The 13,095-nt window shown below is 62.0% G+C and overlaps 2 protein-coding genes across 9 annotated transcripts; one reads left to right on the forward strand and one right to left on the reverse strand.

The window, feature by feature from the left end:
• Positions 1 to 1,664: 1,664 nt before the first annotated feature.
• Positions 1,665 to 5,806, reverse strand: RAB2B (RAB2B, member RAS oncogene family). Of its 2 annotated transcripts, none has more exons than XM_075912312.2 (8): positions 5,569 to 5,806; positions 4,861 to 4,932; positions 4,587 to 4,654; positions 4,152 to 4,234; positions 3,851 to 3,943; positions 3,500 to 3,611; positions 3,107 to 3,175; positions 1,665 to 2,219 (listed from the first exon to the last, which is right to left on the reverse strand). In XM_075912312.2, the coding sequence occupies exons 1-8, from the start codon at positions 5,612 to 5,614 to the stop codon at positions 2,115 to 2,117; spliced, it is 648 nt and encodes a 215-aa protein (XP_075768427.1). In that variant the 5' UTR covers positions 5,615 to 5,806; the 3' UTR covers positions 1,665 to 2,114. The 2 variants fall into 2 exon arrangements, with proteins under 2 accessions (XP_075768427.1, XP_075768428.1); XM_075912313.2 differs by having other exon boundaries at positions 5,592 to 5,798.
• A 194-nt stretch (positions 5,807 to 6,000) lies between these two features.
• TOX4 (TOX high mobility group box family member 4) lies at positions 6,001 to 12,995 on the forward strand. Of its 7 annotated transcripts, none has more exons than XM_075912310.2 (9): positions 6,001 to 6,204; positions 7,624 to 7,692; positions 8,284 to 8,526; positions 8,741 to 8,998; positions 9,274 to 9,570; positions 10,440 to 10,520; positions 10,923 to 11,591; positions 11,702 to 11,865; positions 12,784 to 12,995. In XM_075912310.2, the coding sequence occupies exons 1-9, from the start codon at positions 6,199 to 6,201 to the stop codon at positions 12,848 to 12,850; spliced, it is 1,854 nt and encodes a 617-aa protein (XP_075768425.2). In that variant the 5' UTR covers positions 6,001 to 6,198; the 3' UTR covers positions 12,851 to 12,995. The 7 variants fall into 7 exon arrangements, with proteins under 7 accessions (XP_075768425.2, XP_089630341.1, XP_089630343.1 ...); XM_089774215.1 differs by having other exon boundaries at positions 9,280 to 9,570; XM_089774217.1 differs by having other exon boundaries at positions 9,283 to 9,570.
• Positions 12,996 to 13,095: the final 100 nt, after the last annotated feature.

Here is a 13,095-nt window from a genome sequence, read left to right on the forward strand (position 1 = left end):
CCTCTTACAGTTAGAGACAGGCTTGCAAGCTGGGTCCATCACTACCAAAGCCAGTGCACCACTTGAAACTGTCCCCTGCACTTATGAGCCAGGTCAGAAGTTTGCTTTGCAAAACGCTTCAAAAGACTACAAACAAGTATTGTTCCTTCAACATTTTAAAGTTTTAAAATGGCTTTTGTTACAAAATTCTAAACAAGTGTTTTTCCCACCAAAATGAAAGCGTTTGTAAACAAATCAAACATTGCTTAATTTTAAGAAGAATAGGATTTCCTGGGTTTTTCCTTTTCTCTGTTTATTGTAATTTTTCTCTCATTTTTTACCTCACTGGAAAAAAAAAGAGAGGAAAGGCAGGCATCCAATAATCACTTTGTTTTGTTAAAATCTTTGCTCACTTTTCCAGTGGGAAAATGTGAACACATTAAAAACAAATGGGTTCTTCTCCTCACAGCCTCCAATTTAAACCCCTTTAAACTCCTTTTTCTCCTATAGAAAAATAAAAAATTGAAAGTGTGAATTTCCCCAAAATTGTCAGAAAAATTGCAAGATTTTCTCCTTCAAATATTTTACATAGTTAAATATTTCTGGGAAGGAGAAGAAATTCATATGTTACATATATATATAAATATATGTAATTCTTAGCAAAACATTTTCGCCCCAAAGCTATGACCCCTGCCCTGGTGTTGCTATGCTATTAAAACCTATACAGCAGTAGCACACAAAGATCAGCTGGTTGGGACCTACGTGGTCCAAGTGACACAGAATACCCAAGTGTCTCCCCCGCTCAAGTGGCTTGCTGTCCACATGGGACACAAAGGGGGTGAATTTAAAACGGATCCATTAAACCAGATTAAATCCCTGCACGGAAGCTCTTGTTCAGGGTTCAAGCGGTGGTGATTCAGCTGATTTTCATTTACACCTAAAGGGAATAAAGCTAAACTGAATTCAACCACGCAGGAGTTTGATGCAGGTTAAAGAATCCACTTGAAAAGTGAACTCAGGTCTCATTTCCTAACCCGCCTAGCAGAACACAAGTCGCAGGTAGCCGCTGGCCATCACAGTCCTCCTGCTGCCTGCCCCCAGGGATGTCTTTAGGGAGCTTTCCCCAGAGCTGAGGTTGGGTGGTGGTGGTGGGTTTGGTTCCCTCTGGGCACCACGCTGAACCGTGCTGAGAAGAGGAGGGTTGGGGGTCTTTGCAACCCCCTTCCCTGACTGTTAAACGCTGCCCTAGCAGCAGAGGTGAGCATGCGCAACCTATGGCCCCGTCACCAGCATCTGGGCCTCTGTGTTGTCATCATGTTCACCCACCTGTCCCCCTGTGCCCGGAGACACACGGGCCAGATGCTCAGAGCTCTGTAAGGAGAATGGGGAACTCAGTACTTGAATCCGTCAAGATATTTAGAAAAGCTCAGTCCCACCCACCCAGGCAGACAAAGGAATACATCTTCCATCAGTGGGGTGATTAGGAGGGGGATGGGAGCCAGGAGTCCTGGGTTCTTTCTCCAGCTCTGGGACAGGAATAGGGAGGAGTGGGAAGGGGTCTAGTGGTTAGAGCAGGGAGGAGAGGGGGAAGCTGGGAGCCAGGACCCCTGGGTTCTTTCCCAAGCACGCGGGGAGCTGGGGGGTAGGGCCACAGTTCCCCTATAAGCAGAGATGCAGAGTGCGGGTTGCAGACACGTACATGTTTAATAGACGAGGAGCCAGAGAATGATACAGTTAAAAGGGGAGAGGCTCCTGGCCAGGAACACATAGGCAGCATGGGGGGGGTCCGCAGTCAGGACCCCTCAGTCCCCAGGAAGGGAAGCCTTGGTGCGTCCTAGGCAGTCAGAGATGCAGCAGAAGCAAGAAGGCACTGACAGGGGGAGACTCCAGACCCATCTTGGCCCCTGCCCCCCCAGCTTACAGGGAGGAATGTTTAGGGGCAGGATCTTTAACTGCCCCCCAGGCATGATCCAGGAGGCATCGGGTCCTTGCTCCCCTCCATGGGGTCAGGACAGGAGATCTCCCCACTTCCGCTGGGAGCCAACTTCCTCACCAGGGCTGCGGGCTGGTCTCACCCCGCGGGAGCAGAGGGTGAGTCAGGGGCTCTGACACCACCAGAGGGCACTGCGGGGCGCCTAGCAGCAGCCTGAGCTGTCTCCAGAGCCCTGGGGGCTGTGACGGGTGCCGGCGCCAGGAGCTATGCCCGACGGTTGCTGTGGCCCAATCTTGATCCCATTTGCCTAGAAGAGAGAGGGAAGGTTACGCAAGGGAAGACCCTGCCCCAGAGCCCCACAACCGCTCCCCCCTTAATGAGACCCTGGGGTTGGGAATGGGACCCAGGCATTCAAGATAGCAGCATGGGGCACTCACCCCTGTGCCTGGGAGATGCAGGGGAAGCCCAGGTGTTCGGGATGGCCCTGCAGGCCCGGGGGTGGGGTGGGAGCGGAGGGGACGAGCAATGGCCCTACAGGCCCCGGGAGGGGGACAAGCAATGGGATGTAGGTGACCGGGATGGTCCTACAGGCCCTGAGGTGGTGGGGGGAGGGATGAGCAATGGGACCTAGATGTCCAGGATGGTCCTACAGGCCCTGAGGTGGTGGGGGGAGGGATGAACAATGGGACCTAGATGTCCAGGATGGCCCTACAGGCCCTGGGAGGGGGATGAGCAATGGGACCTAGATGTCCAGGATGGCCCTACAGGCCCTGGGAGGGGGATGAGCAATGGGACCTAGATGTCCAGGATGGTCCTACAGGCCCTGGAAGGGGGATGAGCAATGGGACCTAGATGTCCAGGATGGTCCTACAGGCCCTGGGAGGGGGATGAGCAATGGGACCTAGATGTCCAGGATGGCCCTACAGGCCCTGGGAGGGGGATGAGCAATGGGACCTAGATGTCCAGGATGGTCCTACAGGCCCTGGAAGGGGGATGAGCAATGGGACCTAGATGTCCAGGATGGCCCTACAGGCCCTGGGAGGGGGATGAGCAATGGGACCTAGATGTCCAGGATGGTCCTACAGGCCCTGGGAGGGGGATGAGCAATGGGACCTAGATGTCCAGGATGGCCCTACAGGCCCTGGGAGGGGGATGAGCAATGGGACCCAGGCAGGGCGGGCAGCTTTGGCTCACCTCGTTGTTGACGTCAAAGAGCCCCTGTTGGATCTTCCTGTAGATTTCCTTGGCTGTGTCAATGAAGGCCTAAAATCCCAACACACGTGGGGCTGAAACGAGGCAAGTCTGGGAAACTCCCTCCTCCCTCCCATATAACGGGGTCCCATGCATCACCCCATCTGTGAGGGAAACACTAGGTGAACCTGGGATTGGAGGGATGCACGGGCAGGGTAGGAGGGGTGACGCCAGGGCACCGCCATGCCACTGGCAGCGACAGAGGGTGCGGGAAGAGGAAGGAGATAGGGGAGCAGGGGAAGGGACACAGGGAGATCAGGTGGGAAGCAGACAGGCAGGTGGCAGGGAAGGGCAGTCCCAGGCCACAACCTCAGCCCCTCCCTTTCTCCCAGTCACCTCTTCCACGTTGGTGGATGTCTTGGCCGAAGTCTCCATGAAGACCAGCCCATGTTCCCGTGCGAAGGCCTCGCCCTCCGCTTTCTGCACGTCCCGCCGAGATTCCAGGTCGCTACGGGGACACGAGGGGCGGGGGTGAGCGCGGCTGGGCAGGGGTCCTGCTCCACTGACTCCCTGGGTCCTCTGTGCTTCACCCTGGATCCCTGCATGCCCCAGAGAATCCCCCCATGGTGAGACGCCTTCCCATCCTACCCCACAGGTGTCCCCCATCTGGCTGCTCTCCCAGCTCCTCGACAGCCCGAATCCGCCCCTCCCTGCCAAGTGGATCCCAGCCCCCTTGCCTCCGGCTACCTCTTGTTGCCAATGAGCATGATGACCATGTTGGAGCTGGAATGCTGCCGAGCGTCCTCCAGCCAGGTGGTCAGGTGGTTAAAGGTCTCCCGCCTGTGGGGCATAAGAACGGCCACATGGGGTCAGAGCAAAAGTCCATCGAGCCCAGTGTCACAACAGGTAATCGTCACATGATCTCTCCCGTCACCCACCTCCAGAGGCTAGGGCCACCATTCCTACCCATCCTGGCACAGAGGGGGCTGGGAGGTCCCCAGGCTCCAAGCATGTCAGTGGGAGGTATGGCGGGTGGGGCAGGCCTTACCTAGTGATGTCATAGACCAGCAGTGCCCCGGCCGCACCACGGTAGTATGAGCGGGTGATGGAACGAAACGACTCCTGCCCAGCCTGGACAGGAGAGGAGGGATGTTGAGTACAGCAGCTCCCCTGATTTGACTTCGCCCCAGGGTATGGCTCCCCCTGCCCCATGGCTCTGCCCAGGTCCACAGCTCTCCACTGGGGCCTGGCTCAGTTCCTCCATCCTACCATTCCCCCAGCCCACATCTGGCTTGCCCAGCCCCCTAGTCCCCTCATCACCCCCAAGTCAGCCCCCTGCATCCTGAAGCTCCATTAGACCCCACAGGCCAGCACATCTGAGTAACCGCCCCCCACAGCTCCATCTCCCAATCTATATCCCAGCCCCAATATTCCCGCTGTCCCAATTGCCGCCCCCAGCCCTACTGCCCACCCCTCGTCTCACCGTGTCCCAGATCTGCAGCTTGATCTGTTTGCTGTCAATGTTGATCATCCGAGCCCCAAACTCCACACCTGGCAAAAAGAGGCAAAGAGCAGAAACCTTCTAGGAAGACCCAATGGGACAGCCCCAGTGCGCCCTGGCCAACACAAGTGCTCTGCCGGTGCCCTGCAGCCCCTGCCTCCCCCCTGCATTCCCGGCTCACAGCCCCTGTCCCCCAGCCCTGCCAGTGCCCCTCGTTCCCCACCCACGGCCCCTGCCAGCCCAGCCCTGCTCTCACCAATGGTCAGGTCGTGGACGGGCTGGAAGCGCTTGTCTGTGAACTGCAGCAGGAGGCAGGATTTCCCCACCCCTGGGGAGAGAGACTGTCAGTATCCCTCCTGTTCCCCACCCACGGCCCCCGCCCCCTCCCCACAGCCCCGTCCCCTGCCCCTCCCCCACAGCCCCCCGTTCCCTCACAGCCCCCGTCCTCAGCCCCTCCCCCCCAGCCCCCGTCCTCAGCCCCTCCCCCACAGCCCCCGTCCCCTGCCCCTCCCCCACAGCCCCCCGTTCCCCCACAGCCCCCGTCCCCTGCCCCTCCCCCACAGCCCCCCGGTCCCCCACAGCCCCCGTCCCCTGCCCCTCCCCCACAGCCCCCCCGGTCCCCCACAGCCCCCGTCCCCTGCCCCTCCCCCACAGCCCCCCCGGTCCCCCACAGCCCCCGTCCCCTGCCCCTCCCCCACAGCCCCCCCCCGGTCCCCCACAGCCCCCGTCCCCTGCCCCTCCCCCACAGCCCCCCGTTCCCCTACAGCCCCCGTCCCCTGCCCCTCCCCCACAGCCCCCCGTTCCCTGCCCCTCCCCCACAGCCCCCCGTCCCCCACAGCCCCCCGTTCCCTGCCCCTCCCCCACAGCCCCCGTCCCCTGCCCCTGCCCCCCCACAGCCCCCCCGTTCCCCCACAGCCCCCGTCCCCTGCCCCTCCCCCACAGCCCCCGCGGCCCGGCCCGGTACCGGTGTCCCCGATGATGATGTACTTGAAGAGGTAGGCATAAGACATGATGCCACAAGCGGGTCCGCCAAAGGTCTCTCTAGCCCCACCCCGTGCCGGACTCCACTGCTCTACTTCCGGTGCCGCTCTGCCCGCACCCTATGCCTTCTTCGCTGCTCTACTTCCGGCAAGAGGAGCCGCTCTATGCCTAGCACGCCGCTTACTCTATGGTGCAGTTAATGTGGCGCGCTAGCCTCCACCCTTTGTCAACTCTATGGCGCCACTTCCGGTCGCGCTAGCCTCCACCCTTTGTCAACTCTATGGCGCCGCTTCCGGTCGCGCTAGCCTCCACCCTTTGTCAACTCCATGGTTCCACTTCCGGTCGCGCTAGCCTTCACCCCTTCTGAACTCTATGGCGCCACTTCCGGTGCCGCTCTGTCTCGTGACCAGGCCCGTCTCTACTGTTCTCTTTCCGGCACCCCTCCAGCCCCTCCTTGGCAACCGGGTCGCGGGCCCGTCTCCAGGGCCGCGCCACTTGCGGCCGGCACCGGAAGTGACGCCATACACCGGAGACGGGGGGCGATTTCCGGTTCCGGGCAAGGACTCGGAGGGTCGGGTCGGGTCGCTCAGTCGCGGAGGCGGCCACTGGGACCATGGAGGTGAGAGGGGGCGGGGCTGGGTGTGTGGGGGGTGGGGGGATTTGGCGGCTGGGCTAGGTGGGGCTGTGGGGCTGGGTTTGCGGGGGGTGGGGGATTTGGCGGCTGGGCTAGGTGGGGGGTGGGGGCTGGGTTTGTGGGGGGTGGGGGGATTTGGCGGCTGGGCTAGGTGGGGGCTGGGTTTGTGGGGGGTGGGGGATTTGGCGGCTGGGCTAGGTGGGGGCTGGGTTTGTGGGGGGTGGGGGATTTGGCGGCTGGGCTAGGTGGGGCTGTGGGGCTGGGTTTGTGGGGGTGGGGGGATTTGGCGGCTGGGCTAGGTGGGGCTGTGGGGCTGGGTTTGTGGGGGGTGGGGGGATTTGGCGGGTGAGCTAGGTGGGGGCTGTGGGGCTGGGTGTGTGGGGGGTGGGGGGATTTGGCGGCTGGGCTAGGTGGGGGCTGTGGGGCTGGGTTTGTGGGGGGTGGGGGATTTGGCGGCTGGGCTAGGTGGGGGCTGTGGGGCTGGGTTTGTGGGGGTGGGGGGATTTGGCGGGTGAGCTAGGTGGGGGCTGTGGGGCTGGGTGTGTGGGGGGTGGGGGGATTTGGCGGCTGGGCTAGGTGGGGGCTGTGGGGCTGGGTTTGTGGGGGGTGGGGGGATTTGGCGGCTGGGCTAGGTGGGGCTGTGGGGCTGGATTTGTGGGGGGTGGGGGGATTTGGCGGGTGAGCTAGGTGGGTAGTGGGGGGCTGGGGTGAAGTCAGCAGCTCAGCTGTGTCCTGCCCGTAGTGCCCCCCCCCTGGGAGCCAGCCCTTCTGCCCTCCAGAGGTGTGTTGGCTGCGGCGGCCAGTCGGGCTCTGGCACCGGCCTGATTGCTCCAGCGGACGCTGTGTCTCTCGCAGCGGCGGCGCCGTATACGGGTGCAGCGCTGCCCGCTCCAGAGCCCAGCGCCGGTCTGGACGAGGCCTGATGCCCAGGTAGTGAAGGGGCTGCGTCTCGACCCACGGGCCCTCCTGCCTTTCTCTGGGGACGCGAATCCCACCCCTGCCTGCCAATGGTGTCAAACTGGTTTGGTTGGTTTGACTCGCACTTGGAAACTTCCCGGCGCTGGATGCTGGTTTCGGTGTCCACTTACTGCTCACACCAGCCTGACTGAAATGTAAGACACCTTTGAGGGGCAAAGAACCCGTGAGCCAGGCCTTGTCCACACTTCAAGGGATGTCCGTATGTCACCGACTCGCTGTTTAACCAATAAGCATCACCTTGTCGGTTAATGGTGTCGGTGACACTCAGCCAGTCCTCGAGGGGCGGCTTTGCTGCGGGTAACTGTGTAATCAGTAGTTATATGGTTACCTACTTAGCCGACTCTTAACATCCCTACTTACACGTGGTGGTGTGAAAGTCACGCCGAAAGCTCCCTCCCCCTACATCTCCTTTTCTGTCTCCTGTAGTTCCCTGGAGGAAACGACAACTACCTAGCCATCACGGGGGCGGCCCACCCCTTCCTGTCGGGGGCGGAGGTGAGAGGTGCTGAGGCCAGGAGTGGAAAACGGGAGATGGATTTGGGAAGGGGGCCGAGCAGAGCCCATGGATGGAGGCTGGAGCTGGCCCATGGGAGATACGGGCTCACCTGGAACTGAGCAAGGAGCAGAGGCAGCTAGAGGAACCCAAGATGTTCCGTTGCCTGAGGGGGCTGTGGCTTGGCCAGCATGGAGCGTGTCTCTGGCCAGGCTAGGGTGGAAGAGGCTGCCTGCCATCACGGTGGTCGCCCGCTGGGTGTGCTGGTCCCTGGTGCTGTGGGACTTGCAGAGAGGTGCTCGGGGCGAAGTGGTGGGGGTGTCTTTGCCTCAGAGATGTTATAGCCATGTTGCTGTTCTGAAGGAAGAGTGGGACCCCTGGGGGTCTGGCTCACTGAAGGGATCTCTCTGAGGGAAGGCTTAAAAGATGGGGCATGCTACAGATTCTGACCCTGGCCTGGGGAGGAGCAGCAGCGGGTACTCAGGTGAGGGGGTGGCCTGGCCAGAGGAGGGCAGCAGTGGGTACCAGGAAGACGGGGGCCCGGGTTGGCCGGAGCAGGGGGCACTGACTCTGCATCTCTCCCCTTTCTGCAGACGTTCCACACGCCTAGCCTGGGGGACGAGGAGTTTGAGATACCACCCATCCCCCTAGATGCCGACCCTTCACTGGCAGTCTCTGACGTGGTGGGGCACTTTGATGAGCTGGGGGACCCCGGCAGTGCGCCCGACACCGGCTTCTCTACTCAGTATGGCGTGCAGGGCCTCGACATGCCCGTGGGCATGAACCACGGCCTCATGGAGCAGGGCGGCGGGCTCCTGGCAGGGGGGCTGGCCATGGTGAGGGCCTGGGCAGGGCAAGGGGTGGGGTGGACAGATGGTGTTGCAAGGCGCTGCCCGGGAGAGGCACTGTGCTCTTCATGGGTGGCTGGGGGGTTCGTGCTGGGAGGGCTGGTACCAGAACACAGCAGGCTGGAGGATTGCAGGGGGCTGGTGCTGCAGAGGGCAGTGCCTCCCTGTGCCAGCTCCCCAGCTTTGTGTCTGTCCCCCCCAGGACCTGGATCACTCCATGGGCACCCAGTACAACGCCAACCCACCCGTCACCATCGACGTGCCCATGAGCCCTGGGGCACTGATGGGGCATGGCCAGCTGACCACCATCGACCAGTCCGAGCTCAGCTCCCAGTTGGGCCTGAGCCTGGGGGCGGCCCCCATCCTGCCGCCTGCTGCCCCCTCGCCTGAGGAGCGGCTCTCCACTACACCCTCCCCCACCAGCTCCCTGCAGGAGGATGAGGCTGAGGAGTTCAGACGGGTGAGATGCTGCTGGCCCGGCCGGCACCCACGCCTCCTCCCCTCAGCCTGGCCAGCTTCCATCCCACACATGGGCCCCGCTGCCATCCACATTTCCTGGCCCCCATGGGCTCAGTTGCGCCCCTTGGCTCTGCCAGTGCCCCTTTTTCCTGTTCTGTGCCCCTCCACAGCTCTGCTGGCTCCTACAGGCCCCACTGGGCCCTGCTAGTGCTCAAAGCTCCTGCCCTCTGGCCCCACCTTTGTGCTGCAGAAGGTGACACCTGCCTTTCTCTCCAGCAACAGCAGCAACAGCAACAGCAGCAGCAGCAGCAGCAGCAGCAGCAGCAGCAGCAGGTGGTGCCAGCCCAGAAGGCCGCGCCGGCAGTGCTGGACACGGGACGGAAGCAGAAACCTGCCAAGAAGCAGAAGAAGAAGAAGGACCCGAACGAGCCGCAGAAGCCAGTCTCGGCCTACGCCCTATTCTTCCGTGACACACAGGCCGCCATTAAGGGCCAGAACCCCAATGCCACCTTTGGGGAGGTCTCCAAGATCGTGGCCTCCATGTGGGACAGCTTGGGCGAGGAGCAGAAACAGGTGGGGGCAGGCGGGGATCACAGATTATCATAGAACATTAGGACTGGAAGGGACCTCGAGAGGTCATCGAGTCCAGTCCCCTGCCCTCATGGCAGGACCCAGCACCATCTAGACCATCCCTGATAGACGTTTATCTAACCTGCTCTTAAATATCTCCAGAGATGGGGATTCCACAACCTCTCTAGACAACTTATTCCAGTGTTTAACCAGCCTGACAGGAACTTTTTCCTAATGTCCAACCTAAACCTCCCTTGCTGCAGTTTAAGTCCATTGATTCTTGTCCTGTCCTCAGAGGCCAGGAAGAATAATTTTCTCCCTCCTCCTTTTGACACCCTTTTAGATACCTGAAAACCACTATCATGTCCTCTCTCAATCTTCTCCTTTCCAAACTAAGCAAGCCCAGTTCTTTCCGTCTTCCTGCACAGCTCATGTTCTCCAGACCTTTCATCATTCTTGTTCCTCTCTGGACTTTCTCCGATTTCTCCACATCTTTCTTGAAATGCGGTGCCCAGAACTGGACACAGTACTCCAGCTGAGGCCTGACCAGCACAGAGTAGAGCGGAAGAATGACTCCTCGTGTCTTGCTCACAACACTCCTGTTAATGCCGCCCAGAATCACGTTGCTTTTTTTGCAACAGCGTCACACTGTTGACTCGTATTTAGCTTGTGGCCCACTCTGACCCCTAGATCCCTTTCTGCCGTACTCCTTCCTAGTCAGTCACTTCCCATTCTGTGTGTATGAAATGGATTGGACGTTGAGCGAGGGGGGCTGAGTACAGGCAGGTGAGGGAGGGGCGAGGGTGGCTGGGCTAGGAGCAGGCAGGTGGGATGGGATGGGCATTGCTGTTGACTCTGTTCCTCCTGGCCAGGTGTACAAGCGGAAGACAGAGGCGGCGAAGAAGGAGTATCTGAAGGCGCTGGCGGCTTATCGGGCCATCCAGGTGTGTCAGGTAAGGGGGCCAGGCCCCCACCCCCGCCACAGCTGGGCTGGCCTGCTCCCATGTCTCTGAGTCCCCTCGCTGCCCCCGGCAGGACACTCACTGGCTCAGTGGGTTTGTGTCACTCTCCATCCTGTACCGGGCATCGGCACTCAGCCCTATGTGGCTGGTCCGTGCCCCATGGATCTCAAGCAGGCTGGGCTTGCTGGAGAGGGGAGAGGAGAGGATGTGGAGGGGGCTGGTTAGAGCAAAGGGCCCAGGCAGTCCAGTGAAACCATAGCAGGTTCTCCGAAGGCCCTGGCTCAGCAGCCTGTCCCCAGGACTCCTCTCTGGTGGGCTGCCCTGCACGGTTCGGGTCTCCTGGGGCCCTGCCCTACTTTCTTGGCTCTTGGGCTAATCTCTCTTCCTCTGCAGACGGCAGCCGAGACGCCGGAGCTGGACCTGACCCCGGCACCGCCCCCAGCTGCTGCTCAGCCGTCACCAACTCCTGCCCCTGCCACCCCCTCGCCAGTTCTGGAGTCCCCGCCAGCTGCCCCCCCACCAGCGCCCGCCCCCGGAAACCTCTGCTCCCCACCGACGGCAACCCCCAGCTTCACCAAGATCATCATCCCCAAGCAGATCCTGCCATCCTCGCTGGCCGTGTCCTCGCAGGGCGGCGTGGTCACCGTCATCCCCGTCACCTCCCGGGGGCTGCAGCTGGGCACGGGCGCCACGCAGATCGTCACCCGCTCTGTGCTGCAGGCTGCAGCCGCCGCCGCCGCCGCCTCCATGCAGTTGCCCCGGCTCCAGCCCCCGCCCCTGCAGCAGATGCCCCCACCCCAGCCCGCCGCTGGGACCCAGGTGGCTGTGCTGCAGCCCCCTCCGCCCCTGCAGGCCATGCAGCAGCCCCCGCTGCAGCAGAAGGTGCGGCTCCACCTGCAGCAGCAGCCCCCGCCCCTGCAGATCAAAATCCTGCCCCCACCAGCCCTGCAGATCCAGCCCGTGGCCCTGCAGCCTGAGGAGGCCAGTCCTGAGCGGCCCAGCCCAGAGCCTCAGGGCTCCCCGGAGCCCGTGGAGATGATCACGGCTGATGTGGTGCCCGAGGTATGGGGGCCGGTGGGGAGGGGTAACCTGGGGGACAGGTTGGGTGCTGAGGGGAGGGATTACGGTGACCAGAGGGGCAGGTGACCACCGCCTCCCCCCCTTGCGTGCAGGTGGAGTCCCCAACGCAGATGGACGTGGAGCTGGTGTCGGAGTCGCCAGTGGCGCTGTCGCCGCGACCCCGCTGCGTGCGCTCCGGCTGCGCCAACCCGCCTGTGCCCAGCACCGACTGGGACAACGAATACTGCAGCAGCGAGTGCGTCGTCAAGCACTGCAGGTGAGGGGGCAGCTGTGTCCGTGCCCCCCAACCAGGGATGTGAGCGCTGTGCTCATGACACCTGTGTCCCCCAAACACCCCCTTTCTGTCCCGGAGCAGGGACCTGGGGGCTAGATCCCCCCACTCTGTGCCCCCCAAACACCCCCCTTCTGTCCCGGAGCAGGGACCTGGGGGCTAGATCCCCCCCCGTGTCCCCCAAACACCCCCTTTCTGTCCCGGAGCAGGGACGTGGCGGCTAGATCCCCCCCACTCTGTGCCCCCCAAACACCCCCCTTCTGTCCCGGAGCAGGGACGTGGTGGCTAGATCCCCCCCACTCTGTGCCCCCCAAACACCCCCTTTCTGTCCCGGAGCAGGGACGTGGTGGCTAGATCCCCCCTGTGTCCCCCAAACACCTCCTTTCTGTCTTGGGGCAGGGACGTGTGGGCTAGATCCCCCCACTCTGTGCCCCCCAAACACCCCCTTTCTGCCCCAGGGCAGGGACCTGGGGGCTAGATCCCCCCACTCTGTGCCCCCCAAACACCCCCTTTCTGTCCCGGAGCAGGGACGTGGGGGCTAGATCCCCCACTCTGTGTCCCCCAAACACCCCCTTTCTGCCCCAGGGCAGGGACCTGGGGGCTAGATCCCCCCACTCTGTGCCCCCCAAACACCCCCTTTCTGTCCCGGAGCAGGGACGTGGGGGCTAGATCCCCCACTCTGTGCCCCCCAAACACCCCCTTTCTGTCCCGGGGCAGGAACGTGGGGGCTAGATCCCCCCACTCTGTGCCCCCCAAACTTCCCCCCCTGCCTGTCCTGGGGCAGGGACCTGGGCACTGTGCCCCCAGCCTCTTCCTGCGTTGTGTTCCATGGGCGCTGCCCCCCCCTCCCCCCCACATGCCTGTGTTCTTTCCACCTCTGACGCTCACTGTCTCCCTTCCCAGGGACGTGTTCCTGGCCTGGCTGGCTTCCCGCAATTCCAACAGCAGCAGCGTGGTGTTTGTGAAGTGAACAGCCGGCTGGGGCTGCACCAGCTGCTCAGACTGTGGGGCTGGGCCGGCGCAGATGCTGCAGGGCACCGAGGGGCGGCCGGGACGGGCACAGACTTTGTTTTCTACGGTTCTCTTTGGAGCTGATTAAAGGGGGCGGGGCCAGAGCTGCTTGTGCCACTTATTGGGGAGGGAGCACAGGCCCCCTGGCCGCCAGTGCCCCCCCGAGCTCCCTCCCCGGGGGCTGCCTGTTCCCAGCGCCAGGAG

This window comes from Pelodiscus sinensis, chromosome 30 (genome assembly GCF_052426305.1).
Source record: "Pelodiscus sinensis isolate ZL-2025 chromosome 30, ASM5242630v1, whole genome shotgun sequence".
Taxonomy (NCBI): domain Eukaryota; kingdom Metazoa; phylum Chordata; order Testudines; family Trionychidae; genus Pelodiscus; species Pelodiscus sinensis.